The sequence below is a fragment of the Orcinus orca genome, chromosome 17 (assembly GCF_937001465.1).
Source record: "Orcinus orca chromosome 17, mOrcOrc1.1, whole genome shotgun sequence".
NCBI lineage: Eukaryota > Metazoa > Chordata > Mammalia > Artiodactyla > Delphinidae > Orcinus > Orcinus orca.
Genome location: NC_064575.1, coordinates 4,607,904 through 4,635,463, shown reverse-complemented (window position 1 = coordinate 4,635,463; position 27,560 = coordinate 4,607,904). Strand labels below are relative to the sequence as shown.

General features: G+C 42.6%; 1 protein-coding gene across 9 annotated transcripts in view; it reads right to left on the bottom strand.

Moving 5' to 3' along the window:
- LYN (LYN proto-oncogene, Src family tyrosine kinase) overlaps nucleotides 1-27,560 on the bottom strand; it is a 111,319-nt gene that overhangs the window by 44,023 nt on the left and 39,736 nt on the right. For 5 of the 9 annotated variants that reach the window (XM_033437626.2, XM_033437627.2, XM_033437628.2 and 2 more), the window contains exons 2-8: nucleotides 11,955-12,091; nucleotides 8,685-8,730; nucleotides 7,746-7,851; nucleotides 5,863-5,961; nucleotides 5,639-5,742; nucleotides 4,176-4,325; nucleotides 2,744-2,896 (exon numbers count right to left, since the gene is read on the bottom strand). In XM_033437626.2, coding sequence (XP_033293517.1) covers nucleotides 2,744-2,896; nucleotides 4,176-4,325; nucleotides 5,639-5,742; nucleotides 5,863-5,961; nucleotides 7,746-7,851; nucleotides 8,685-8,730; nucleotides 11,955-12,086 — 790 coding nt within the window. In that variant the 5' untranslated portion in view covers nucleotides 12,087-12,091. The remainder of the gene's footprint in view (nucleotides 1-2,743; nucleotides 2,897-4,175; nucleotides 4,326-5,638; nucleotides 5,743-5,862; nucleotides 5,962-7,745; nucleotides 7,852-8,684; nucleotides 8,731-11,954; nucleotides 12,092-27,560) is intronic. The other 4 variants (XM_033437630.2, XM_033437631.2, XM_004275006.4 and 1 more) reach the window with 2 other exon arrangements.

Genomic DNA, 27,560 nt, shown 5'->3' with positions numbered 1-27,560 from the left:
CCCTACAGATGATTCATTAGTTACAACAGGGAATTAAAACGTCACAGTCATAATGGAGAAATCTGGTGGTCCTCCTTAAAGTGAAACAGAACATTGGCAATGATGGGACCAACCCTCATTCTGCGCCGCAATGGACGCAGGAAGACACGGCATCGCTTAACACTTAGATGCTATTCGTGCCCAAGGGCGTAACCTGGACCAAATCACAGGAAAAATCAGAAAATCCAAACGAGGGGCAGGTCTTCAAAGTGACTGACCTGTCGTGAACGATGGAGGTGGGCTGGGGGACCATTCCAGATTCAAGGAGACTCCAGACAGGTCAACTAAATGCAGACACACGATCCCGACAGCCATGAGGACACCCCTGGGACAATGGGGGGAAGTCGGATGTAGACGCTACACGAGACAGTGTGGACCAACGTGGAGCTTCCCAAACGTGACCACTGTGCAGTGGGAGTTGATGGCCTTCTTAGGAGACACCTGTGTAAGTACTTAGGGGTGAAAGTCATCACCTCTGCAACTTACCCTCATGTGGCTCCACAATAACAATAAGATACGTACGTGTGTGTGTGTGTGTGTGTGTGTGTGTGTGTGTGTGTGTGTGTGTGTAGAGAATACAGCAAAATATTAAGTGGTGAATCTAGGTGAAGAATATACGGTGTTTATTATACCTGCCCCTATTCTGTGGATTTGGAAAAAATATATTAAGAAGTAACTGCAAATACCTCAGGGGAAAAGTTGCAATTTAAAAAAAAAAAAAAAAGAGCAGATACCAATTTGACAGTTCCTTCAAAAGTTAAACATAGAATTACCATGTGACCCAGCAATTCCACTCCTAGGAGGATGTATATAACCAAGAGAAATGAAAACATTTGTCCACACAGTAATTTGCACACGAATGTTCAAAGAAGCATTATGCATAATAGCCCAAAGGTGGAAACAACCCAAATGTTCATCAACGGATAAACAGATAAGCTGTGGTATATCCATACAATGGAATATTGTTCAACCATAAAAGACGAAAGAAATTCTGACACAGGCTACAACGTGAGTGAACCTTGGGGACACCATGCTGAGTGAGATACGCCAGACACAAAAAGACAAACATCTGTATGATTCCACTTACATGAGGTCCCTAGGGTATCACAGCCATAGAGAAAGGAAGCAGAAGGGTGGGTGTCCAGGGGCCGGGGTCGGGGGGGAAGGGGAGTGTCTAGTGTTTCCTTCTGGAGTCATGGAAGTATTTTGGTACTAGATAGAGGCGGTGGCTGCACAACCATGTGAAGGTAGTAAATGTCACTGAGTTGTCCACTTTAAAATGATTGATCTTATGTTACATGAATTTTACTTCAATTAAAAAAAAAAGGTGGACAGAGCAAGGAGGGGCAGGAGGTGACGATCTGGGCCGCAGAGGGTGGGCAAAGACACACCTAGAGCAAGATCACGGCCCCAGACCTGCGGGCCCGACCGGAAACAGAGTGCCAGGTACACACGCAGACCCCAGTGAGCAAGGTGAGGTTGTGTACTCATAATCTACCTGAATGCCATTATCATGTTCCCAAAGACTTACAGCGCAGGAAGAATGCAGAGGCATATTTAAACGATACTTTGGCTAAAGCGGTGACAACAGGAGAAAATGGGCGAAGCTGTGATCCCAGGGGCTGAGATTTTGGAGGGAAACCTCTCCCTCGCAGACCGGCTGGGCTGGGGCTGGATGGGTTTTAAAAGCTGTCTGCCCCTTCTCTTTAGAAATCATGTTTGCTCTCACTCACACAAAGCTGGCGTGGAAGTCATGATGCAGTAAAAAATCGTTTAAAAAAATTCTTTTTACAAAAGGAAAAGGAATTCACAGTCATTATAAAAGCTTTAGAAAAGACAGGTGGGCAAAAAGTATCTGCTGGAGAAAGCCACTGTTATCATTTTGGTGCTTTTCTTGCCAGCCTTACTGTTCCTTAACAGTAAGGAACGATTCTCTAACGGTGGAATTTTGAGTATCTTTACGAAGTTTCTTGGTGAGAAACAGCAATACCTGTGAGGCTTCCTATTAGGCCCACTAGTAAGGATGGTCCTAACCCAAGTGTACCCTTTCCTGAGATGCAAGCACATTCCTGTACTTAACTGTGTCCAGAGAATCTGGTGATGAGAGAATCACGGAAGAGTAGACAGAACCACCAGGATAAATGCCCACTGCCCCCTTCCTTATAAACATTCAGCCTTGGGACTTCCCTGGTGGCGCAGTGGTTAAAGGTCCACCTGCCAATGCAGGGGACACGGGTTCGAGCCCTGGTCCGGGAAGATCCCACATGCCGTGGAGCAACTAAGCCCGTGCGCCACAACTACTGAGTCTGTGCACCACAACTACTGAAGCCTGCATGCCTAGAGCCCGTGTTCCACAACAAGAGAAGCCATCACAATGAGAAGCCCACGCACCACAACGAAGAGGAGCCCCTGCTTGCCGTAACTAGAGAAAGCCCGCGCACAGCAACGAAGACCCAACGCAGCCAAAAATAGATAAATAAATAAATTTATGAAAAAAAAATTCATCCTGAAAGAGAACTACTAAGTCACGAGGAAGAGGAAGAGTCTAATCACGTAGGTTGTGTAGGCTAGTTCTTGGCACAGGTGGACAGAGGAAAACAAAAGCAGTGATGCTTCTGAGAAAACTGATAGAAATCGGCCAGAGCCCTTATTTCTCCTGCTGTCGCCCCCAGGAGGGACTCTGGCTCCAGAGCCGCACACTCACCCATCCAGACTTCCCCGAACTGCCCGGCGCCGAGCTTCTTCACCAGCTTAATGGATTCCCGGGGGATCTCCCAGGCATCTTTGTCCCATGGCTTCTGTGGTTTGGGACTAATGCATGCCTTCTCCAATCTTCTGCACAAGCCATCTGACTGCTCTAATTTGAAAGAGAAAATAAACGTGGAAAAAGTCATCCCTTGTATTTTACCAGTATCTATAGGGGCATTTGGACTATGAGTCTTATCATTTTCAACTTGCCAAGGTCTACGAACCTAAAATGCTTATAGGGTTATCTTCTGCGTAATCATGACTTTTGAAATTCTTAAATGAAAGACAATTTAAGACAGACTTGATTTTATTCATTAGTAATGCTAACCTATAAAAATAAAAACAACAAAATGAACAGATAAACAAAGGCTGACATGTTGTCACACTTAATAGAATATAATTTTAATTACAGAGGCCGTGTAAGCTCTCCAGGGCACAATGGCGGGAACTTGGTCACGTCACCATGGGGGCCCAGTGCCAGAACAAGCCCTCAACACATGTGCCAGATGGATAAATGGATGGGGGTAACAGAGAGGGAAGGGGGACTCCACAAAATCTGGGGTACTTGCTCTCTCCATATTTTGGGACCTAAGCAAATTTTATGTGTAATCCCTTGGAGCAGGTTGAAGAAATAAGCAGTAACAAGAGTTGCCCACTACAACTGGCCTCAAACACACAGTCATGGGTTCAGCTTAGCCAGGCTGTAGAGCAGATTGGCGACAGAGGACCACTGACAGGCCACTTCTAAATATTTTGGTGTTATTGTTATTTCTGTTTTCTTTTACCAAGAGTAATACATACTCGTGGTATGTACTTTACACACACATAGACATGTATACACTAGGACACAGTTCTACAAATTTGCATTCCTGTTCCAGATATTTAAAGATGCGTTGTAAAAATATGTGCTATGTGAAAATAATATCCATTTTTCTCTTTGCAATTCTGGACTGTTAACTGTTAAACAGCACAAACTAGGTGGGAAGGACTAGGATAATTATTCACAAAGATCAAATCTGACTTTGAATGTATACTTATAGATTAATTTAGAACCAATTATAGAATATCATCCTCCAACTTTACCCAAAAGAAATATGATACATAAAACATTTTATTCAACATAGTATTGGAAGTCCTAGCCACAGCAATCAGACAAGAAAAAGAAATAAAATGACTCCAAATTGAAAAGGAAGTAAAACTGTCACTGTTTGCAGATGACATGATAGTATACATAGAAAATCCTAAAGATGCGGCTAGAAAACTACTGGAGTTCATCAATGAACTCAATGAAGTTTCAGGATACAAAAAAATTTAATATAAATGTTTGACACCATATATTTATCATAATAGATGTATCTTTTCTTGTCTGACCTTGCATTTTCACTTACTTTGGTAATGCTTAATCATGTCACTGATGCAAGGAAAAGTAATTCGTGGGGAGATGTAATAACCCCCATTGTCCAGGCTTCTGATTTTGTAGTGCTTAATAACGTCACCATGCACGGGGTCATAATCTCTGACAGACAGAGAGTAACTTCCTGTGGGGGAAGAAGTACAAGCAAAGGTTACACTTACATTTTGTAAGTAAGATTGGCATTATGGGGGAGGGGAGGATTGGGAGTTTGGGATTAGCAGATGCAAACTAGTATATATAGGATGGATAAACAACAAGGTCCTACTGTAGAGCACAGGGAACTATATTCCATATCCTGTGATAAACCATAATGGAAAAGAATATGAGAAAGAATATATATATGTATAATGGAATCACTTTGCTGTATAGCAGAAATTAACATAACATTGTAAATCAACTATACTTCAATAAAATATTTTTAAAAGGTTGGTATTATACACACCGTGGACACATTTTGCCATAAAAATATGCAAAATATAAATTGCGCATGTATATAGTGCATAATTTTAAAGTCTTATAAAAAGTCTACTTGACAAACAAAGCTAGTGTTCTGTTTGCTGTGAAGCTTACCAACACACTTTTTCTTCTTTGTGATGGGTTTTTTTAAAAATTATTTTGCTGAATTGAAAAGTTATTTTGATTTTCTTTCTCTTAAAATTTCAAGTTTTACACTAAATAATAATTTAAGAGGCTCAGTAAACATAAAGCATGGTAAAAAAAATAACCATAATTATGTCTGCTTTTATGTTACTTTTAGTAGCAAAACTAATAATTTGAGCTTGTTATTTGTTATCAGACTATAAAACTTTCACTACCAGAACATAGTACAGGCATATCTCAGAGATATTGTGGGCTCAGTTCCAAACCACCTCAAGAAAGCAAATACCCCAATAAAGTAAATCACACAAACGTTTTGGTTTCCCAGTGCATTAAAGACGTTATGTTTACACTGTACTGTAGTCTATTAAGTGTTCAATAGCGTAAGTTTAAAAAAACAACATATATACTTTAATTAAAAAAACACTTTATTGCTAAAAATTGCTAACCATCATCTGATCCTTCAGTGAGTCATAACAGTAACATCAAAGATCACTGATCACAGATCACTCATAACAAATATAATAATAAAGAAAAAGTGTGAAATACTGCAAGAATTACCAAATGTGACCTAGAGACACATTTGCTCATGAAGTGAGCGAATTCTCTTGGAAAAATGACACCAATAGCCTTGCTCGATGCAGGGTTACCACAAACCTTCAGTTTGTAAAAAACTGCAGTATTTGCAAAGCGCAATACAGGGAAGCCAATAAAACGAGGTCTGCCAGTAACTGACTTTTTTTCCAAAAAAATTCTTTGTTTTTTTTCAGGATTCTAGAATCGTTTCTAAGAATGATTTCCTAAACAGTGTTTTATAAGAGGCCTTATGTCACTTCCTACCTTTTAATGTTTCACTTTCTCTGATAAGAAAAGCTCCAGCGCTGTTCCCTGGTGCCAGAAGCTGCCTTTCTGCATCTTTCCTCGTTATATCCTTGAAAAACCACCTGAAAAGACATATTAACATTTCATGGGCGTTTTAATCCCGGGAAGGAAAAAGACGAAAATAAACAAGAAACCCAGAGCCACAAACAGAACTGTCCCAGACGACATGGGAAAGGACTCACTCTTCCGTTTCCAAGGTGTTGACTTTGGCTACATAGTTGCTGGGGATGAAGCCTTCTCTCTTTGTCGAAAGGGATTTAGCTTTCCACCATTCTCCATGCCTGGAATAGAAACACACATCCAAAAGGGTTTGTTTTCAATGACTCAGGAACTACAAGAGCAATTGTCTTAATGTGTCTGTCTTGCAGGGTGAGGGAGGGTGGGGAAGACCCCTGGAAACCCAGAATCCAGGGAGAAAGTTCATACTTCTTGCTAAAACATAAATACGTTTACTGATGGAAGCAAAAGAAAACAGTCTCACGACTGAAGTGTGGGTTGCTGTGCTCAGAGCTGCCAAACGGGGGTTGGTGAAAATGGTTCCCATCTTGCAGAAACAAAAAGTTCACATCTAAGAAACGCTTTAGGGTCCTTACAGAAATGGAAGTCAAGGGAATAAAGGGCCATAGTTCCTATGCCATAAACTCCTTTGTTAAAACATCTCATTTCCATAGACACAAGCCATGGGAAAAAGAAATAGAAAACCATAGAATAATCCCAAGCAGCTATAGGCCTCGTCACCACACTCTCATCTTCTGTGAGAGGCGTGGAGCTGGGGAAGGGGCTGGGGAGGGAGGAATGGACGGGTCCCTGTGAGAGCCTCAACTATGTTCCCCATCAGATTCCCACACCCAGACGGGACCCTCGTCTGCAAGACGTGAAGGACAATTACAGCTGCCACTAGGCTGCGGTCCACTACATGCCTGTGCCGTGTTTATATATATGTACACACATAACCTTCACATCAACCCCATGGCAGAGGTATCGCTGTTCCCGGTTCATAAGTGAAGACACTAAGGTGTAGAGCTGAAGTGACTCGTCAAGGTCACACAGCTATCAGGTGGCAGGGCCAGGATCTGGCTCAAGTTCACACTCAGCCAGGAACTGACAACTGCTCTCAGCCACTCAACACCATAAACTTAATCAGGGTCTCCCTCCTCCTCCTCCTGCAACCAGCCAAGGGTGTCCCAGCTGGCAGGCCAAGGTGACACCATAGGAAAGATTACTAGGATTCTTGGAGCTCATTATTCCCAGCACAGTGCTGAGCCCTGCGGTCTGAGCAGGGCCACAGGTGTGTGAGTCAGCCTGGAGGGGTCAAGGAAATGATGTCCAAGCATCTTCACAGAAACGCTAAATGCTGAGTGGGGACTCTCCCGGGACGACCACTGCTTCAGCACCACGCCCTGAAGAGTCACACCCAGTTGGACCCATACACCCAGTCTTAATGTGAGTAAAATAACGAAATAACAATGGTAAGGGGCTTCCCTGTTGGTGCAGTGGTTGAGAATCCGCCTGCCAATGCAGGGGACACGGGTTCGAGCCCTGTTCCGGGAAGATCCCACATGCCGTGGAACAACTAAGCCCGTGCGCCACAAGTACTGAGCCCACACTCTAGAGCCCGTGAGCCACAACTACTGAGCCCACGCGCCTAGAGCCCGTGCTCCGCAACAAGAGAAGCCACCGCAATGAGTAGCCCGCGCACCGCAACGAAGAGTAGCCCCCGCTCACCACAACTAGAGAAAGCCTGCACGCAGCAACGAAGACCCAACACAGCCAAATAAGTAAATAAATAAGTAAAAATTTTTTAGAAATGGAATTAAAATAACATGCAAACTCCACATAGACCCAAACCTCTAAAGACAGCACTGATGGATAAGGAAAGAAAGGGAAAACCCTTGGGAAGTGCTCACAGCAAAGCCTAAGAGGAAAATCTCTCTACCCCTGCTCCTTCGGGCAGCAAGGAGGCTGGGGGCCCCATGTCCACCCCAGAGGGGTGTCTGCTGCATTGTGCTGCTGGCGGCCAAGCCAGGGCAGCAGGCGGGGGTGGGGGATGCCTGGGCGCACTTACTCCTCCAGGACTTTCATCTTCTCTCCTTTCTTGAAGGACAAGTCGTCTGGGTGGATGCCGTCATAGGGGTACAATGCGACCACGATGTCTCCTTGCTCCTCTGGATCTGAAAATGAAGAATGCAGGCGAAGACCTTTGAGAATCCACAGCAGAAATGTTGTAACAAATTCACGTGTCGTGGGGCACAAAGGATGCAGTGAGGCACTGAGAGACGGGCAGCTGGAATAAAGACCTGCTTCCTTCCTAGTGGGGCTCGGGGCCCACGCGGTCCATGGTCGGTCATATACTGCGCACACTGGTACAGTGTTTGTTATCTCAAATCACATAGACCTACGACCACAATAACTTCCAACTCTAGGTTTACGAAATGATACACCCATGCTCATAGCAGAGTTATTTACAAAAGCTAAAAGGAGGAAACAATCCAAACACACTGTGATGAATGGATAAACAAAATGTGGTCTATACATACAACAGAATATTATTCAGCCTTAAAAAGGAGGAAAATTCTGACGGATGCCACAACATGGATGAACCTTGAAGACATTATGCTAAGTGACAAAAGCCAGCCACTAAAGGACAAATACTGCTTGATTCCACTTAGGCGAGATTCCTGGAGTCGTCAAACTCATAGAGACAGAATGCAGAATAGTGACTACCAGAAGCTGGGAGGAGGAGCGATGGGAGTTCCATGTTTGATGGGCACAGAGTTTCAGTTTGGGATGAAGGAAAGTTCTGGAAATGGATGGAGGTGATGGTTGCACAACAGTGTGAAGGTACTTGGTGCTACTGAACTGAACACTTTGATGGTTAAGATGATAAATTCTAGGCTATGTATATTTTTTCACAATAAAAAAAAAATCAACAGAAACACCCAGGACAACTACTTTGCAGAGGCTGTAACAGTAAAGAAACGTCCAAGATGCCGTGAAAACATACCTTTATTTTGAAACCTCTGTCCTGGTAAAAGCTGAGAGTCTGCAACCTACGAGAGAATATTTGTTAGAAAAATACATTTTTATGTTTAGCTTTTGACACTTACATTCGTGTTGAATGTTGCATCATTTTCTAACAGAAGCGAATGGGGTTTAGATTTGTTAATTCATTAAGCCAGAAAGGAGCATCGACGAGCAGTGCTGTGGAGCTGCGTCCTGACCTCCGCAGTCCAGGGAACGGCTTTTCCTTCTCCAGCGGCCACGGGCCTGGCGGCAGGAAATGACCAGAGCTCTGGCCAGTGGCTGCGAGCTGCTGACCCAATCAGCACCCTCCCTCTGATTTGGTACCAGACCCCTAATATTATTGGGGGAGGCAACGTGCCCAGCTAAATGGTGATGCTTTCTGATTCTCTAGCATTCTATGCAGATGCGGAAGGAGTTTATCTGCAAGCAGGTCGTGTGGGGCTTTGGGCCTGACTCTCGTATCCCCTGGCCCTCTTCTTTCTGCCTAGAAGAAGGTGACGAACGGGGGTCTCAGCAATATGGAAACCAGTCACCAGAGACAGCAGAGAAAAAGATAGAGAGGGGCCCTGGGGGTCACCTGGGGCCCTGGTGACCTTGTGGAACGGCCACCGGCCCAGGACTGCAGATCTTCACAACTCCCAGACTTGTCTTAAAAACTGCAGTCAGGGCTCGGTCTCTAGCAGCTGAGAACAAGTGCTAACAGATCCAGGCTTCCTGTGGCCGACCCTGATTCTGTTATGGGGACAGATGGCATCCCTGTTATTTTAGTTGAGAGATGAATTATCAGGAAGGGTCTGGTGGCACAAAGCCCACCTCAGTCACCTTTTAAATCAAATCCCTTTTTCCCTCAGTGACCGTGGGGAGGATTTGTAAAGATCTCTTGAGCCTCTTTTAGAGAAGGTACCGTCAGAGGCTTACACCCACAAATCATGTTCCTCCTTGATTAAAGTGATCTGGTGGAATGCGGACCAAAACAGTTTGTACTGAAACTTAAATTTCTGATGAAAGTCAGCCCATAATATCTCCGGGAGTGGGGGGCATTACGTTCTTCTGGTATTAGAAAATCTTGGGTCCATATTATCCTTCAATGTTGATTTCAAGAAGCTTTACACTGATTTTTAAACTCATTTAGATGTGCAAAATTAGGATGCACGATCAACTTTCAATGAGTTATTAGAGGAAACAAGATGAGAAACGGATTAAATCATTTTGAAAGTAGCAAGTGATTTTCAAATATCAAAGAGTCCTTAATTGACAAATGTTTTAACACACTTTTTATAAGACAAAAACGCGTGTATGGAGCTCATCTATCATCACTCTTTTTCTTTAAAATGTCTTTTCCTTAGAGTGTTGTTGAAGTTGCATCAGTTCAACCTTGATGTCACACCACACCGCCTGCAATCAGTCCAGGGGTGGATTTTGGGCACGTCTGGCCGGAGCTGAGTGTTATCTATGGAATAAGGCCAACTGTCTGGTTCATAAACAAGGGCATCTGTAACCACAGAAGGCACAAGGAAGCGCTCCCGGTGTGTGGGACGGAACCGAGAGGCTTCAAACATGTTTACTACTTCTGCTTTCTAACTTAACTTTTAACCTCCTTTACTCCTAAGAAGAGGGAAAACGGTGCATAAGTTTGTACTGTTTTTCCTTTGCTTTTCTGAATACAGGACATCTTCTCTCATCACGTAAGAAAAATGGGGGTTTTAAAGCATGTAAAATCTATAGCACATGATACCAGAAAAAGCCAGATCCTTTTTATGAGAACTTTGAAGTCTATAATAAGAAAACTATTTGTGAGTCCAATTCCTGTATCATTTCACTTTCTATTAGTCATATTTCCATAGAATAGTTCCACATCTATACCTATTTATGCGATGTTTTTAAATATTACATTTATATATTTATGATCACTAAATTATTAAAGTTATCAATAATCTTATACCTTTTGAGTTTCTATATATAAAATTACAATGTTAATGTATCTGTCTAGAAATATCAAGTATGGTAATTAATAGCATAATGTATTCACTCTTCATCTCCACTTCTTTTTTTTTTTTTTTTTGCGGTACGCGGGCCTCTCACTATCGCGGCCTCTCCGTTGCGGAGCACAGGCTCCGGACGCGCAGGCTCAGCGGCCACAGCTCACGGGCCCAGCCACTCCGCGGCATGTGGGATCTTCCCGGACCGGGGCACGAACCCGTGTCCCCTGCATCGGCAGGCGGACTCTCAACCACTGCGCCACCAGGGAAGCCCTCCACTTCTTTTTAAGAAGGCCAACAGTGACTGATCAATTTCAATGGTGACGTGTGACTTTGGCACACGTCAACCCGCAGTATAATGGGGAATGAGGGGGAGAGAGGGCGTGACAACAATAACATACTTCTGGAATGCCAAGGCATTCAGAAACATGTCAGATTAGAGAAACTATGAAAACTCTTAATGAAGGCATTTGGGCTAACATGGAATAAGCTACCTCCAGCTTAAATGCTGAGGAATTCCATAAAATCCAGGCAATGGGAGATATACATACATACATATAGTGAGTGAATAGATGGAGAGGATATAAAATCTGAAATAAAGTGCATTTAAGGTTGTAATTATCCAAAACTCTGTTCCTCTCTCCCTGAAATGCGGCATTCGTCCTTCATTTGCCAAGCATTTCTCAGATGCATCCAACAGCACATCATTCATATAAAAATGTCGGTACAGACATCTGTGTGAGGTTAGAAGGCAGAATTAGTTGTGCGTTTTTTAAAAAAACAGTCTTTTAATCCTTTGTAATAAGTCATGACAACTTCAGTGTTTGTACTATTTTGAATTAATTAAAGAACAACGAGATGGGATAAAGTATGATACACCAAAGGGCCTGTTTTGGCTTCTGACTTGAATCCAGCATTTCCTTCTAGTCTCACTACCTATCCTAAGTCACACCAGCTCAGATACATATCTTTATATATAAGGAGTGGGTCTTCACACCAGGGATAGGAAAGGTGATTCTCTCCACACATAAGAAGGTGGCCAAAGCCCCCTTTATTGTACATTAAGTGGCCCGGTTATCCTGAAAATATTTATAAGCTCTTTAAAGGATTAAGTTACAAAGCATATCAAAAATTACTGGAGGCCCAAGTAATTGACATGATTTCTTTTTTTTTTTTTTTTTTGCATGCACATGGTACAGATTTGGTGTTTAAGTTACGCAGCCATGCTTTGATCCTGCTGTGGGAATGCTCCCCTGAGACTATCTACTTACTGGCCTTTGCTGTTTATTGGACGTTGGATCTCTCACATAAATAGTTCGGTCAGTATTACGTACTGGTTGAGTCTTCAAATCTATTCCATCGTCTTTCAGATTGTCTTTCCTTTTTGATTTTATACATCCCATAGTTCCTGTTGGAATACAAAAGCCATGGCATTGTTTTACCATTCCAGAACTGGCTTCAAGACACCAAAATCTCTCCATTAACGAAGAGTTAAAAAAATACGCTTTTATTCTTCATTGCGGATGGTTTAACAAACTCAAAGGTGGATACTGTTCACAAACTGGCTGCTTGTTCATACATTTGTTCATTCATTCATTCAAAAACTATTTATTGAGCATCAGTTTTATGTCAGCAAGATATAATTCCTGCCCTAAAGACACTCATATTCTTGCGGCAAAGATAGGTGAATTAAAATTACAATACAATGTGGCAAGTCAATGACAGAGGCTGCACAGGACATAGGAAAAGACATTGCGCTCAGGCAAGAGGAAAAGGATGTGGGCAGGGAAGTGTCATGAAGGAAATGCTCTGTGAGTCAAAATGGGAGTGATGTCAGCCAGGTGGCAAAGTCAGTAAAGGGATTCCAGGAAAAAGGAACTTCACATGCAAAGTATTGGCCCTGAGATAACAAGGTCCCTTCAGGGAACTAGTTCAAGCTGACCCCTTAAGGGAACTAGTTGAAGTTGCGCCCTTCAGGGAACTAGTTCAAGCTGACCCCTTAAGGGAACTAGTTCAAGTTGAGCCCTTCAGGGAGCTAGTTCAAGCTGACCCCTTCAGGGAACTAGTTCAAGCTGACCCCTTAAGGGAACTAGTTCAGGTTGAGCCCTTCAGGGAACTAGTTCAAGCTGACCCCTTCAGGGAACAAGGAGGGAAGTCCGGGAGTTGGGCTGGAGAGGGAGGCAAAGCTGAAGACAAATGTCGCGTGCAAGGTGAAGTGAGGGGACCTGGGGCTTCAGAGGCAAGCGTAAGAGGCAGAGGGCATAGAATCTGGCTCTAACCAAAAGCGGCTTGGGGCCTGGGGCAATGGAGGTGGCCTTCACTGAGACTGGAAATAATAGAGGAGGCACAGGTACGGAGAAAAGATGCTTGCAGGAACACCCAAACCATCACATCCTGTACGCCTCTCGGTGAGACTAGTGAGCCTGGAAACCAGGAGAGATGTCCGAGCCAGAGGCACAAAAGGGTACCATCAGCAAGCCTAAGGCTTCAGGGAAGAATCCCGACGGGGCAGGGCGGGGGGGCTTGTGCGGGCAACCAGACAGGCGGAGCCACCCCTCTAAATGCTACACTCTTATTCGTCTATTCAGTTAACACTAGGATGTGTAGAGCGCCACCCAAAGCACTCTGGGGACTCCAAAGATGATTTTAAAACTGAAATCGGATATGAATATTGCCGTACAGTACAGCCTCATGGTCAAATTTATACATTGAAAACAAAACAAAATCTGTTACGAGCTCCATTAGAAGGTCTTAGAGGGCAGCGTTCCCAAACATGAAGGCACACCAGAATCGTCGAGGCTCCCAGAACAGATTCCCTGGACACAGTCCAGGAAGTTCTCCTGGGCCCGGGGAGGGGGGCGAGGGGCGGGTGCTCCCCAGTGATCTGTGCCATTCTGAAACACTACCAAGGCGGACCCCTGCCTAGAACTTTAGAGGACGATAGACGGATGGTTCCGCGTGGGGAAGGCGGGCGGTGGGAATTCGGAACACCTCCTGTTGTACAGAGAAACCTCAGGGGCTCTTCTCTGAACTGTCATCCTCTCTGCACTGTCGCCCTAGCTCATCCTGCATTTGGTCCTGCAGGCTTCCAGGAGGTCTGCGACCTTCACCTTGTTTATCATTTCATTGGTTGACGTAGGAAGCCTCTAAGGACAGTCACACCCCTTTCTGAAACTAGCGAGCTGTAGTTCCCAAAATAAAGGGGAAGCAAGTACTCCTCTGACTCAAAATAGGACAGTTTTTTGTTTTTCATTTGCTAAAGCTTCTGAAATGGAGATGGGTTTTCTAGTGGATCTGTAAATAAACAGGGGAGTTCTTTTCGGACCAGTCCCACCCTCATCCTCCAAAGAAGCTGTGTTTAAATCATCCGCATTAAAACGGTGATGCCTGAAAGAGGGAACTCGGTAGCGGAAAAGGCCACCCCGCGCGGACCCCCGATTGCGCCCCGAGCTGCGAGAGGAAGAGTCCGGCGGATCCCCGGGACGCACGCGCGCCCGGCCCGGGCAGCCCGGCTTTCCCCGCGCCCGCTTTTCCACTCTCTTTTTTCCAGATCTGGACCCAAATGTTACCTCCCCAACAGGGCTTCCCAGCCACCCTACTGAAAAGGTCACCCCTCTGCCCACTCCTCACGCTTTACTGCCATGTGCCTGCTCAGAGCAGGTGCTCCGAGGGTTCACGGAAGGAATGGAGGGACCAACAAGCACTCGGGGCTTCCAGCATGCTCATCCCAACCACTCCTGCTCAAGGTGGGCGAGGAAAAGGAAAGGAGACGCCCCCGCCCTGGCCGTTGTGTTTTTATTAGAGACAGAGGGACAGAGACCTCTAGCACTAACTTCTAGTTTATAGGGAACACAGAGGTTAGAGGAACAAAACGATCAGACAAATCCACGATGTGCCAGAAGCTGGGCGCCTCAAAAAGGACAGGGGAGGGCTTCCCTGGTGGCGCAGTGGTTTAGAGTCCGCCTACTGATGCAGGGGACACGGGTTCGTGCCCCGGTCCGGGAAGATCCCACACGCCGCGGAGCGGCTGGGCCCGTGAGCCATGGCCGCGGAGCCTGTGCTCCGCAACAGGAGAGGCCACAACAGTGAGAGGCCCGCGTACCGCAAAAAAAAAAAAAAAAGGACAAGGGAGGAGAAGGGGCGGAGCTCTATCTTGAATGAGCTTTGAATGAATGGGGGGAGGGGGGAGGACACGTGGCTGGATCCTTGGGGAAACCTGAATACGTGTGAACGTGATCATGGGCAAATGCGCGCTTTAAAGGCATGATGACGGTACTGCGGTCACGCAGGAGAAGGTCCACATCAGAGGAGATGCGCGCAAGGCGGGTAGGGATGCAAGCTCAGGGTATCTGCAACTTTCAACACTTCCGCCAAAATGAAAAAGAGAAAGGGGGCCAGGGGAACAAGAAGAGGGGACAGATGTGGCAAAACAGTAAAAAAAAAAATTAGTGAATCTAGGTGAGGGTATTCTTTCTTTTCTGTAGATTCGAAATTTTCAAACTAAAAAGTCGGATAAGGGAGAAAATAGGAGGATGGTACGAACAACTTTATGAAAAAAATTTTTTTCCAAAATATTAGGAACCCCTGTAGTGTGTATGTGTGCGCACACGCGTCTGCGTGTGAAGGCAGGAGATGAGATTAGAAAAGCGCTTTGTGGGTCTTCGTTACAGCGCGCAGAGCGAGGAATCGGTGACCCAGACCTCTGAAGGGGTGATGGCGATTGTCCGAGGGCCCCCTCCGTGGGAAGAAAGACGGAGAATGAAGATAAAAAGCAGGTGGATGTGTGAGGAGGTGATATAATCTGCAGATTATCGTTTATTTACGCTTATGTCATGATTTCCCCTCCCCCATCACATGGATAATTGAGAACCAAAAGTACGTACTGTAGAGGAAGACCCTAACCCACTAGCACTGAGCTTTGAGTTTGGGTCCCTGCAATTCAAACACTCCAGCAAAAAAGCTCAGAGAGCATCTTGCTGCGTCAGGGGATAAACACCACCAGCTCACACCAGGTCCTCAATTCTTTTCACTGTACAAAGGTACCAGAAAAGCACAAAACACATGCACCCCCAACAAAAACTGAGAGCACAGTTATGTGTTTGCAAGTGACAGGAGCTACGCTTTACAATGATTCACACCTTAGTATTTTTCAATTAAACATTTGTAATTTTCTGAGCATCTCATTTAATCCTCGAAGAAACCCCATGACCCAGGTATTATTAACCCCACTTTACAGAGGAGTAAACTGAGCCTTGCAGAGATTAAATGGCTGGCCTGAAGTCATTGCACAAGTGAATGGTGGACTCACATAGTTTTAGCCTAAAGTCTGTGCTTTTTCTTTTTTTTTTAATTACCATGTTGCCAAACAATGGCTATTTTGAAACATGCATTTTATCTCCGTATTAATAATACTAAAGAGATTGTTGTTATAGCCTTTTCTTTCTCAAAAGGATCTGAAATGCTTTTACAAAAAGTGAGTTTAATAAACTGGAAACAGAAAACTCGAGGCAAGGAGCAGAGGAGGATGCAAATGCGGAAGCAGGTGGGCACCAGGTTTGCGGGGTAGCAGGCTTCCTGGCAGGAGGAACCAGAGGAAAGCCCGCATCATCGTGCTTACACCAGGGAAAGGGGAAGCTGACCTGCCTCACCAGACGGGGCGGCCCCGGCATGAGAATTCTAAAGTCGTGTATGAGGGGCTTTACATAAAGTGCTGTGGACGGTGTAGATGACAACGTCTTCAATTTTTTTGTTTGTTTGTTTAACAGTAAATGAAGGCACATTTTACATGTGGAGACTTTGAGTTACTCATAATAACACCTGAGTGTCTGACATGCAAATACAACCCTGGGATGTTCACACATAAGCCCGAGTAGGTGATCTGGTGAGACAGAGACAGTGGGCAACCCTCTGTCACAAAGGGAATATGAACGAATGTTCATATCAGTCTTATTTATACTACAGAGACGAGGTGTCCATCAATAGGGGAGAGTCCATTAAATGAGACCAAACTGACATATTATGAGACTGAAGTGGGGTAAAAAGACAGATTTGTATAATTTGGATGTTCTTGACCACCAATCATTATTGACTGAAAAAAAATCATATATATCAATTTATATAACCAATCAGTATATACACATATATACGCACACACACATACCCATATATATTGAATGTCCACAGAAAAAAGCCTGAAAGGATACCCACTACTGTGTTGGTTGGGTTCTGAAGTCCACTGGTAAGGTGCACAATCGTATACAGAAATTTTCTCTTAAAAATTCCTAAGGAAGACACCACAATTTGCAAAATATTTTGGAGTAAAGGACTGTGAAGTTGGATTGCTAAACTCAGATCCTGGGTCCCTCAATTATTAACTGTGTGAACCTGGGCAAGTGGCCTAACCTCTATGCTTCAGTTTCCTTCTGAAAAAATGGAGATAACTTCATCGAGCTCATTAGGTTGTTATGAGGATTAGATGAGTTAAATCAGTTAATATTTGTAAAGTGCTTAGAAGTATACTTAAAGCAGCACACAGTAAGAGCTAGATAGATCTTTGTTAACTACATAAATAAATGTGGTCCAAATGCCAGTCTTCCCTCCAACATTGGAAGAGAAACAATCCCATGATGAGAAGCACAAGGAAGCCCCACCTCACCCCAAACAGGGAACGGCAGAAGCACATCTCCCATCTCAGCCTCAGGCTGACACATGGGCCATTTGCATTTTCTCCCTCTCTGGCCCCTCCCCTCTTTGGGGCAAGGCACCCTATATGCCATGTTACTCTGCTGTCCACTTTTATAACATGATGACCTGAATGTAAATGTGTGTATTACTCTGTCATTAAGGAAGAAGCGAAGGAATTGTGTAGTGAAAGTGGTTCCTGAGTTTGGATTTGTATAATATACATTTTGGGTAATATTTTGTTATTCATCGTAAGTTTCACAAGTTTAAAAGATATTCCATCATGTCTATTTCAACCTGAAGTCCATACAAATTCACCTCCCTCTCGGCTATACAAAGATTTTTAAATCACCGATTTCTCATATTCTGAGAGCTTAAAGAAATCAAAAACAGGAAATTGGACGCCACTTCCCCTATAAAATCTGAATCCATGTTTTAACAGCTATTTCACACAATCCTAGACCTTAAAATTTAAAAACAAAGGTACTAGACTATAACCCCCGAGAACCTAAATTTCTTGCCTTTACAAAGTGCTACAAAAGAAAGTGTTTTTGTTTTTATTTTTATTACGACTCACGCATTTTGTTTGACGACTGATGCATTTTCTGCCTTTATCCTAGCAGCCAAAAAGAAATTTAAAACATTTTTTTTCCACTTCACTGCAACTTCCCAAGCTGAGTTCGTAAATTTGCATTGCGTTTTCCCAGTATCCACAGGCTCTGAAGTATCAATCCTGTCACCGCCCTTCTCTTGCCTGACCTTGCAACATCAAGCGGTCGTGTTCTGGAGTAACGAGAAACATCTCTAGGGTAGGAGACAGGCGGCGCGTGGGAAAAAAAGAGAAGGAGGTGGAATTGCTTGCTCTGAGCCTGGCACAGCGCATACCAGGATGCTACTCCGACAGATGGACCTGTGCCCGGTGATCAAAGGTCCCCGTTAAAGTGGACCTTGGCCCATCGGCCTTGAAGCTGCACTTCTATCCACCCAAGCCTCCTGCATGACTGTGGAGGGAGCTCATCTCCAAAGGAGTTTTCTGAGTTAGGGGGCCTAGAAAGAGACAGGAAGCCCCAAGGCCGTGGAGATGGGTGGTAACGATCCCCCAGACAAAAGTGGCCTTGAGCTTCCAAAGTAGGTTGAGTTGGTTCAAGGGTCGTTCACAGGGACTCGTCCTAAAACAATTCTCATCCATGCAGTCTGCAACCAGTTGCATGACTCAAGAGATGTACTTCGCCCGCCCAAAAAGAAACCCTTTAGACACCCTTTGATGTTTTCCTTCTTACTTTACTTTCAAGGATGAGACTTTGGAGGCTTTTTTAGAGAAGCAAAGTCCACGGAGGAGTTGCGATGTTTTCTCCAAACTACTTATCAGAAAGAAAAGGGATCAGAAAAGACTCACAGGTGTCCGTGGGAGGGCAGAAGAGGAGAGAGTGCCAGAATTAACTCCACGACCAATGCCATCAACTCCAACCTAAGTAGTTGTCTTTTTTTTTTTTTGTCAATTTTCCTAAATTCCTTTTGCAAGAGATAGAATTGAAAAGGGTATAGCCAGACTCTCTTTACTTAGGCAACTAAGGTTTTTGTTTCTTATACACCATGGTAATCATTTTCATACATTCTTGATATTTTTCCTCAATAAAATCACCCAGAAAGCCATTGTCAACACAGTTGGAAAGCTGGTAACCCAGGTCCACCTGGCTCCAGAGCCTGGCTTTCTTTTTTTAAAGGAATTTTGCCTTTTTTTTTTTAATTCTATTTATTTATTTTTGGCTGTGTTGGGTCTTCGTTTCTGTGCGAGGGCTTTCTCCAGTTGCGGCGAGCAGGGGCCACTCTTCATCACGGTGCGCGGGCCTCTCACTATCGCGCCCTCTCTTGTTGCGGAGCACGGGCTCCAGAGGCACAGAGCCTGGCTTTCTTACTTGACCAGCCTCTACTATAAAGCCCTCCCTAAGGTCTAAATACCTTATGAAACAAGAACACTGTCTTGGGGCAACTAAGTCAATGTCATTTCGGTACTTGGCAATCCCCAGCTCCCAGTTCTCCTTGAGGTTCCATACCAAGAGCAAGGCTTTGACCACTTGGCCCACAGAGCTGCCCCGGTGGCGTGAATTTCACCTCCAGTCTGTGACTAAGTTTGAGCCATCGGGCTCCCCCTTGAAGGAAGGGCGATGTGATTTAAAAGAAGTACTCTTGATTTACAAGAATGAGAAACAGGAGTCTGAAGAGGAGAGCACTGGAAAGACTAGGACTGGTATTGAATCAGTGTCCAAGGGGGCAGCCATCCCCCATCCACGTTTTTTTTTTAACTGAGCATCTCTGGCTTTCTTGGTTCTATGTCATTTCTTTATTACTATTTTTTTTTTTTTTTTTTTTGCGGTACGCGGGCCTCTCACTGTTGTGGCCTCTCCCGTTGCGGAGCACAGGCCCCGGACGCGCAGGCTCAGCGGCCATGGCTCACGGGCCCAGCCGCTCCGCAGCATGTGGGATCTTCCCGGACCAGGGCACGAACCCGCGTCCCCTGCATCGGCAGGCGGACTCTCAACCACTGCGCCACCAGGAAAGCCCTCTTTATTACTATTATTATTTAATTAATTTTTATTGGAGTATAGCTGGTTTACAATGTTGTGTTAGTTTCAGGGGTACAGCAAAGTGAATCAGTTATTCATATACATATATCCACTCTTTTTAAAATTCTTTTCCCATATGGGTCGTCACAGAGTATTGAGTAGAGTTCCCTGTGCTCTACAGTAGGTCCTTATTAGCTGTCTGTTTTATACATAGTAGTGTGTATACGTCAATCCCAATCTCCCAGTTTATCCCTCCCCCCTTACTCCCTGGTAACTGTAAGTTTGTTTTCTATGTAGGAAACATCCACTTTTCCTATTAAGAACCAGCTGGGTAAGGGGTTGGGGTGGGAAGTGGCTTTAAGACTATCTAGATGGTTCCAGGTCCCCTCCCTGCTTTGGGTCTCCCACACGGTGGAGCATGAAGGAAAGGAGGTGTCAAGACAAGCCTCCCCTCACTCAGCCCGCTGAAGGTTTGAAGGAGATCCAGGTGTTTCCGACTGTCCTAATGTGATCCATTTGCTTGGGGGGCGGGTGTCAGTGTAACATTCCCCCCAGTCAGCAGTGCCGGTCCTATTAGCAGGCACACCAAGAACATGGAAAGAATCTATGGCTTCTCTCTCCCCAAGTAACACAAGAGAAACCTGCATCTACCTACATCTTGGAAAGGAGCAGAAGAAATGTGAAGGACCAAGCTCTTCTCTTAAAGGAATAGAGTCGTGATGGAAAAGAGACTATTTAAAATGGAAAAGATCTGAACCCACTTGGCAAACTGAAGGCCATTGTTCCACCTGCTGCTACTCAGAGCACTGGAGAGAGAAGAGTCAGACAATGTGAAGCTTGCTTTCTTGCTTTCTTTGCACAGCTGAATTGTACTTGTAAAGTCTGCATGCCTGCTACACACAAGATGCAGTAGGTTCTGGAATTAGATAGTGGTGACGGTTGTACAACTCATGGATACACTGAAGACCACTCAATTGCACACCTTAAAAGGGTAAATTGACGGTATCTGAAGTGTATCAATAAAAAATTAATTTTAAAAAGTTCCCCCCCAACCGGAAATGAGAGATCCACTGCAGTATGGCTGATTTCTTCTTCATTAACTTTTCTTTATGCCTTTGTGATCAAAATCTGATACATTTTAATTTATCTTGTGTTTGCTGATGTCTTTATCTGGTTTGAAACCATTTCTTTATTATGTGCTTTAAGACACAGGCACGGCTGCAGGAAGACCCAGGGGTTAGGAATGAACTATAACATGAATGTGTAGCATAAAAATGTAAAGCTAACCTGACATGAAGATATTTTGAAATAATGATGCATAAATACAGCAACTTGATTGCGTTTATTAGAACTTTAATAAACCAGTACAGTTTTAATCACTACATGTATTAGTATAAGTCCAGAAAAGAAGTGCAAGACAACTCCAGAGATAGATGAGGTTCAAACACCTGGAGGTTTGGCGTCCAGGACAGAGAAAGTGGAAGAGTAACTCAGCTCTTGCCTGGAAGAGAGAGTGGAGAGGTCACGAGAAGTGCAGGGAAGTTAGGAGTTGGGACACCTGACTGCTGGGTCCAGCCTGGACTGTCCTATAATGATTGACAAAACCACTCCCATCTCTGGCCTCTAATCTCCTCACCATGAAATGAAATTGCTGGGCTTGGCGGGAGAGAGTAAGTGACAGTCTTCACCTTGACAACACTGATCAAGGTCTTTAAAATGTATCCACTTCCCAACAAATCCTCACCTCCATAAATAAGTGATTTCTAAGAAAATAACTGGGCAGTTACACAAAGCTCTGTAGAAAAGGATTTTTATTGTGAGACTGTTTGTAATACCATCCAATTAGAAATAGACTTGCTTGACATGGAAGCGACCTAAATGTCCATCGACAGACAAATGGATAAAGAAGATGTGGTACGTGTAAACAATGGGATACTACTCAGCCTTAAAAAAGAAGGAAATAATGTCACTTGCAGTATGGAGAGATGAGCATACTAAGTGGAGTAAGTCAGACAGAGAAAGACAAATAGCATATGATATCGCTTATATGTGGAATCTTAAAAAATGATACAAATGAACTTATTTACAAAACAGAAACAGACTCACAGACTTAGAATACAAACTTATGGTCACCAAAGGGGAAAGGTTGGGGGAAGATAAATTAGGAGTTTGGAAGTAACATATACACACTACTATTTATAAAACAGATAACCAACAAGGACCTACTGTATAGCACAGGGAACTATACTCAGTATTTTTTAATAAGCTATAATGGAAGAGAATGTAAAAAAAAAGAATATATGTATATATATATACATATATATATATATGTATATATATACACCTGAAACTAACACAACATTGTAAACCAACTGTACTTCAATTAAAAGAAAGAAATTAAAAAAAGAAAAAATAGACTTGTTTGCCAAATAATAGGTCATTGGTTAAATAAATGTAGAACAGTTCTCGAAATTCATTTCACCCAAAGCCAGTTTTCTGAGGATTTTCATTTTACAAGATTATCAGTTTATCAAAATTTGTATCTTTTAACTCTTTGTGAGGTGTATATAATTTCATATTTGATGGGATGTTTTAACAGCTTAGTTTACTGACGGTTTGTGTTAGTTTTCATCAGCTTAAGGGTATAACAATTCTTATCAAATGTAATTGTTTTAAAAGCTTTTGAAGATTTCTATGATGCTTTTTTTTTAACATCTTTATTGGAGTATAATTGCTTTACAAGGGTATGTTAGTTTCTGCTGTACAACAAAGTGAATCAGCTATACATATACATACATCCCCATATCCCCTCCCTCTTGCGTCTCCCTCCCACCCTCCCTATCCCACCCCTCTAGGTGGTCACAAAGCACCAAGCTGATCTCCCTGTGCTATGCGGCTGCTTCCCACTAGCTATCTATTTTACATTTGGTAGTGTGTATATGTCAATGCTACTCTCTCACTTCGTCCCAGCTTACCTTTCCCCCTCCCCGTGTCCTCAAGTCTATTCTCTTTGTCTGCGTCTTTATTACTGTCCTGCCCCTAGGTTCAACAGAACCTTTTTTTTTTTTTTTTTAGATTCCATATATATGTGTTGGCGTACGGTATTGGTTTGTCTCTTTCTGACTTACTTTACTCTGTATGACAGACTCTAGGTCCATCTATGATGCTTTTTTAAGGAATGCTCTATTTTTAGAAACTAAGGATAGTTGAGTCTTCTTAGAACTATATTAGCCTTAGTTATTAGTAATTAGTAGCCTAATTATTAAGAATAATTATGAGATAACCGGAGAAATTTGATCATTTACTGAATATTTGATAACAGTAGGAATTATTGTTACATTTAATAATGGTATCAAATTTATGTTGAAAAATGATTCTCTATCTTTTAGAAATGAAATTAAAATGTTTATGGATGTAATTTTAGAAATAGTAACTAGTAGCTTAAATGTAATACGAGATATGTTTGTTTCTGTAGTTTCCTAGTTCATTTCTTAACTTTATCTTTACGTTTTTAGGATTTTAAGCTAATTTCCAAAAATTCTTTGACCCTAGTAACATGTTTTTGGTTATGTTTGAGGCTCAGGTCTTCTGCTTCTTTCTAGAAATTCCTCTACACACCTTCACTTCCTTTCCGCATCTCAAAGCTGTCCCGTCCTTTCATATCAAATGATTTTACAAACAGCGGACAGATCATCACAGCTTCATTTCTCCGTAGGATCCAGAGGTTTAGCAGCTATATGTGTTGGGAATGTTTGATCACTTCCAATTTCTTTCTGATGCTTCTAAATTTAAATCTAAACTTAAATTAAAATTTTAGTTTTTTAATTGCAAAACCCTCATACTTGATACGCCATTTGAAGAACTAGCAGGAGAACATTAAAAATGCATAAAGTTTCCTTAAAAAATAGAAATAATATTCAAGTAGTTAAAAGAAACACATCTTCTGGTAAATTGAAACATTTGATAAATTCATCAAATTGGCCTTGAGGCAATTGGCCTTTGTAAAATTGATCTAGAAGATGATACCTCAACACGAAAGAGTACTGGTGGTCACTAAAATACTGTACATTATATTTGTTGACATAAAAAGATAGTCACAATATATTTAAGCTAAAAAACAATACATATAGCATAATACCATTTTTGTGAGGGGAAAAGATATAAATAGGCAGGAAAAGAGTCTAGGAAGAAAAATCCTAAAATATCACAATGTTCATCTACAGGTGATGGGGCTACAGGTATTTTGGGGTTTGCCCTTTTCATCTTCCTATCATATATATATCTGTGGATAGGAAATTATATATATACATTATATATATTTGGATATATACAATTATATATATATATACACATTTTATATACATATATATATAATTTCTTATTCACGGATATATATATGTATACACACACATATCAGAGTCTGAAGGACCTTAGGTCACATTATTATATAAGGGTAATTAATTACCCTTATTCTAAAATTTTAAAAGATGTTTTTCATTTTGTGTAAATTATATATATGTATATATAACACATATATACGTGTCTTTATTATATATATATGTATATATATAAAACATGTAATACACACACACATACATAAACTTGTACAAAAATGGATAAAAATTTTAAGACAGGAGGATCTGAACCCATGGCCTAAGGTCCTTCAAGCCCTGTTAATCTGTGAGAGTAAAGAATCTGGGGAGGATGTAGCTGGAGCCGTCACCTTTGCTAAGATTGCTAGGAAAAGAAATGTCAATCATGAAGACGGTTACAGACCTCAGGCGAACGGCTCAGTGTCCAGGAGATGCAGCCAAGTGCGCTCCGGATGGAAGCAAGGGCCTGCTGGCTGGCTCAGGAGATAACAAGCACTCAGGTGTACACAAGAGGCAGGTTCAGTTGATACCTACAAGCCCCCTTCTCTTTGACTCCAAGAAAGTTGGAAGGTCGTGCCCAGATCCATGATGGGAATGAGGTGAGGGGCAGGGAAGGAGCTGGTGAGGCTGGGGGAAGGCGAGGGCCTGAACTGTAAGAGACGAGGCCAGGGTCCTGACGCTCTCATGACAACAAATACACCAAAGATGCAGTGACGCCCCCGGAATCGATGTGCACAAAGCCGATCCCCATTTGCATAACTCTTAGTTGAGCAACTTCACACAGAGGAAGACACGGGGGACTGATGAAACAAGCAGGGGATTTTTGGTTTTGTTTCTCTTAAAAATAAAAGGGAACACTATGAAAACAAGATGAGCTCATGGAAACTTAGGTATCACAGGGAAAGGTATCATTCAAAGGACCAGAAGAGGAAATTCAAAGCAGAGTCTGAATTATGTACTACAACCCAAGAAGTGGAAGAAACATCAACCCTGTTTCCAGCCTCAGATTTTTATAATGATCCAGCCACCTATCTTTAAAAGGATATAAAATGATATATTTAGATTTTACTTTAAGAGGTCAGTCAGGTTTACATAAATAGATTTAACAAAAAATAGAAATGATTACGAAATTGAGAAAAAGTGAAACTAAGCCCAAGACAGCGAAAAGAAGCTGAAGGTTATATCTTACCATAAGTTTCTGCACAATTGTTAGATACAGACCACAAGTCTCCAGAAGTTTAGGTTTTCTAGAGGCTAAACCGAAGATGAAGACATGCCGTGGATACATCTGCTTCCCTGCAACAGGCTTTCTCAGCCTCAGTACTATTGACATTTTGAGCCAAAAAATTATTTGTTGTGAGGTTTGTCCAGTGCACTGTGGGGTAGTTAGCGGTATCCTTGGCTTCTACCCACAAGATACCAGGTATGACAATAGAAATGTCTCCAGACATTGCCAAGTGTCCCCAATGAAAGCTGCGTGGCAGGAAACCTGATGTTTCAATTACTGGTAATGATCCTAAGTATAGATATTTTCTGTTACAGAGTGGGGCAGAACAATATGCTTTGTCATCAGTGAAAGGTAGGTTTACTATTCCGTTATAAAATGTCAAGGGCATAGCCAGAAATCTTGTTCAATAGATGTCTGCCACTCTGCTTACACACACAGAAAGATACAGACTCACAAAGACACACGCACACAGACCTGGTGTTTGTTGGACTAGACCCAGAAACTTCCTATGAGAAAATCATCACCCTGACGCTATACTTAAATACAGACAAACTAGTCTCATGAGATAAAGCTAGAAGAAACAGTAAGAATGATCTATTCTACCCACCCCCTCTTATGAAGAAACTAAGACTCAAGGAAGTCAAACCAAGATTAGTTACTAATAGATTTTATTTTCACTGAAGGGAACAAAAATAAACCCTCATTTAAAAGGATAGTAAACAGAATAAAGAGTCCAGAAATATAGTCAATTGATCTTTCACAAAGCAGAAAGGCAATTCAACGGAGAAATGACAGCCTTTTCAACAAGTACTGGCTGGAAAAACTGGACATCCACATGCAAAAAGAAAAACTAATCTAGACCCAGATCTTACATCTTTTACGAAAGTTAACTCAAAATGCATAACAGAACTAAATGTACAAATGCAGAACTATAAAACTCCTAGAAGATAACATAGGAGAAAATCTAGATGACCTTGGGCTTGGCGATGACTTTTTAGATACAAAACCAAACACATGAGCCATAGAAGAAAAAAATTGATAAATTGGACTTCATTAAAATTAAAAACTTCTGCTCTGCAAAAGACACTGTTAAGAAAATTAAAAGACAAGCCACAGACTGGGAGAAGATCTTTTCAAAACACAAAGGACTAGTGTCCAAAAATACACAAAGAATTCTTAAAACTCAAAAATACAAAAACAAACCACCCAATCAAAAAATGAGCATGAGATCTGAAAAGACACCGCGCCAAAGACAGAGAAATGGCAAATAAGCCTATGAAAGATGCTCCACATCATATGTCACGAGGGGGATGCAGGTTAAAACAATGAGATACCACCACACACCTATGAGAGTGACAAAAATCCAAAACACTGACACCACCCAAGGCTGGGGAAGAGGCAGAACGAAAGGAACAAAAAATGGTGCAGCCACTTCAGAAAACAGCTTGGTAGTTTCTTACAAAACTAAATATACTCTTAACATATGACTCAGTAATTCTACTACTTGGTATTTACCCAAATGAACTGAAAACTTCGGTTCTCACCAAAACCTGCCCACAGGTGCTTATAGCAGCTTTATTCACAATTGCCAAAACTTGGAAGCTACCAAAACATGCTTTGGTGTGACTGGAGAAACAAACTGTGGTCCATCCAGACAACAGAATAGCATTTATCAAGAAAAAGGAGTGAGCTATCGAGCCATAAAAAGACATGGAGAAAACTTAAATGCGTATTGCTAAATGAAAGAAGCCAATGTGAAAAGGCTACATGCTGCATGATTCCAACTCTATGACATTCTGGAAAAGGCAAAACTATGGAAACAGTTAAAAGTTCAGTGGTTTCCAGCAGTTGAGGGAGAGGGAGAGCTGAATGGGTGGAGCACAGGGGATTTTGGGGGTATTGAACTATTCTATATGACACCGTAATAGTGGACACATGTCATCATACAGTTGCCAAAACCCACAGAATGTACAGCCCCAAGAGTGAACCCAATGAAAACAGTGGACTTTTGTTCAGCATAATGTATTAATA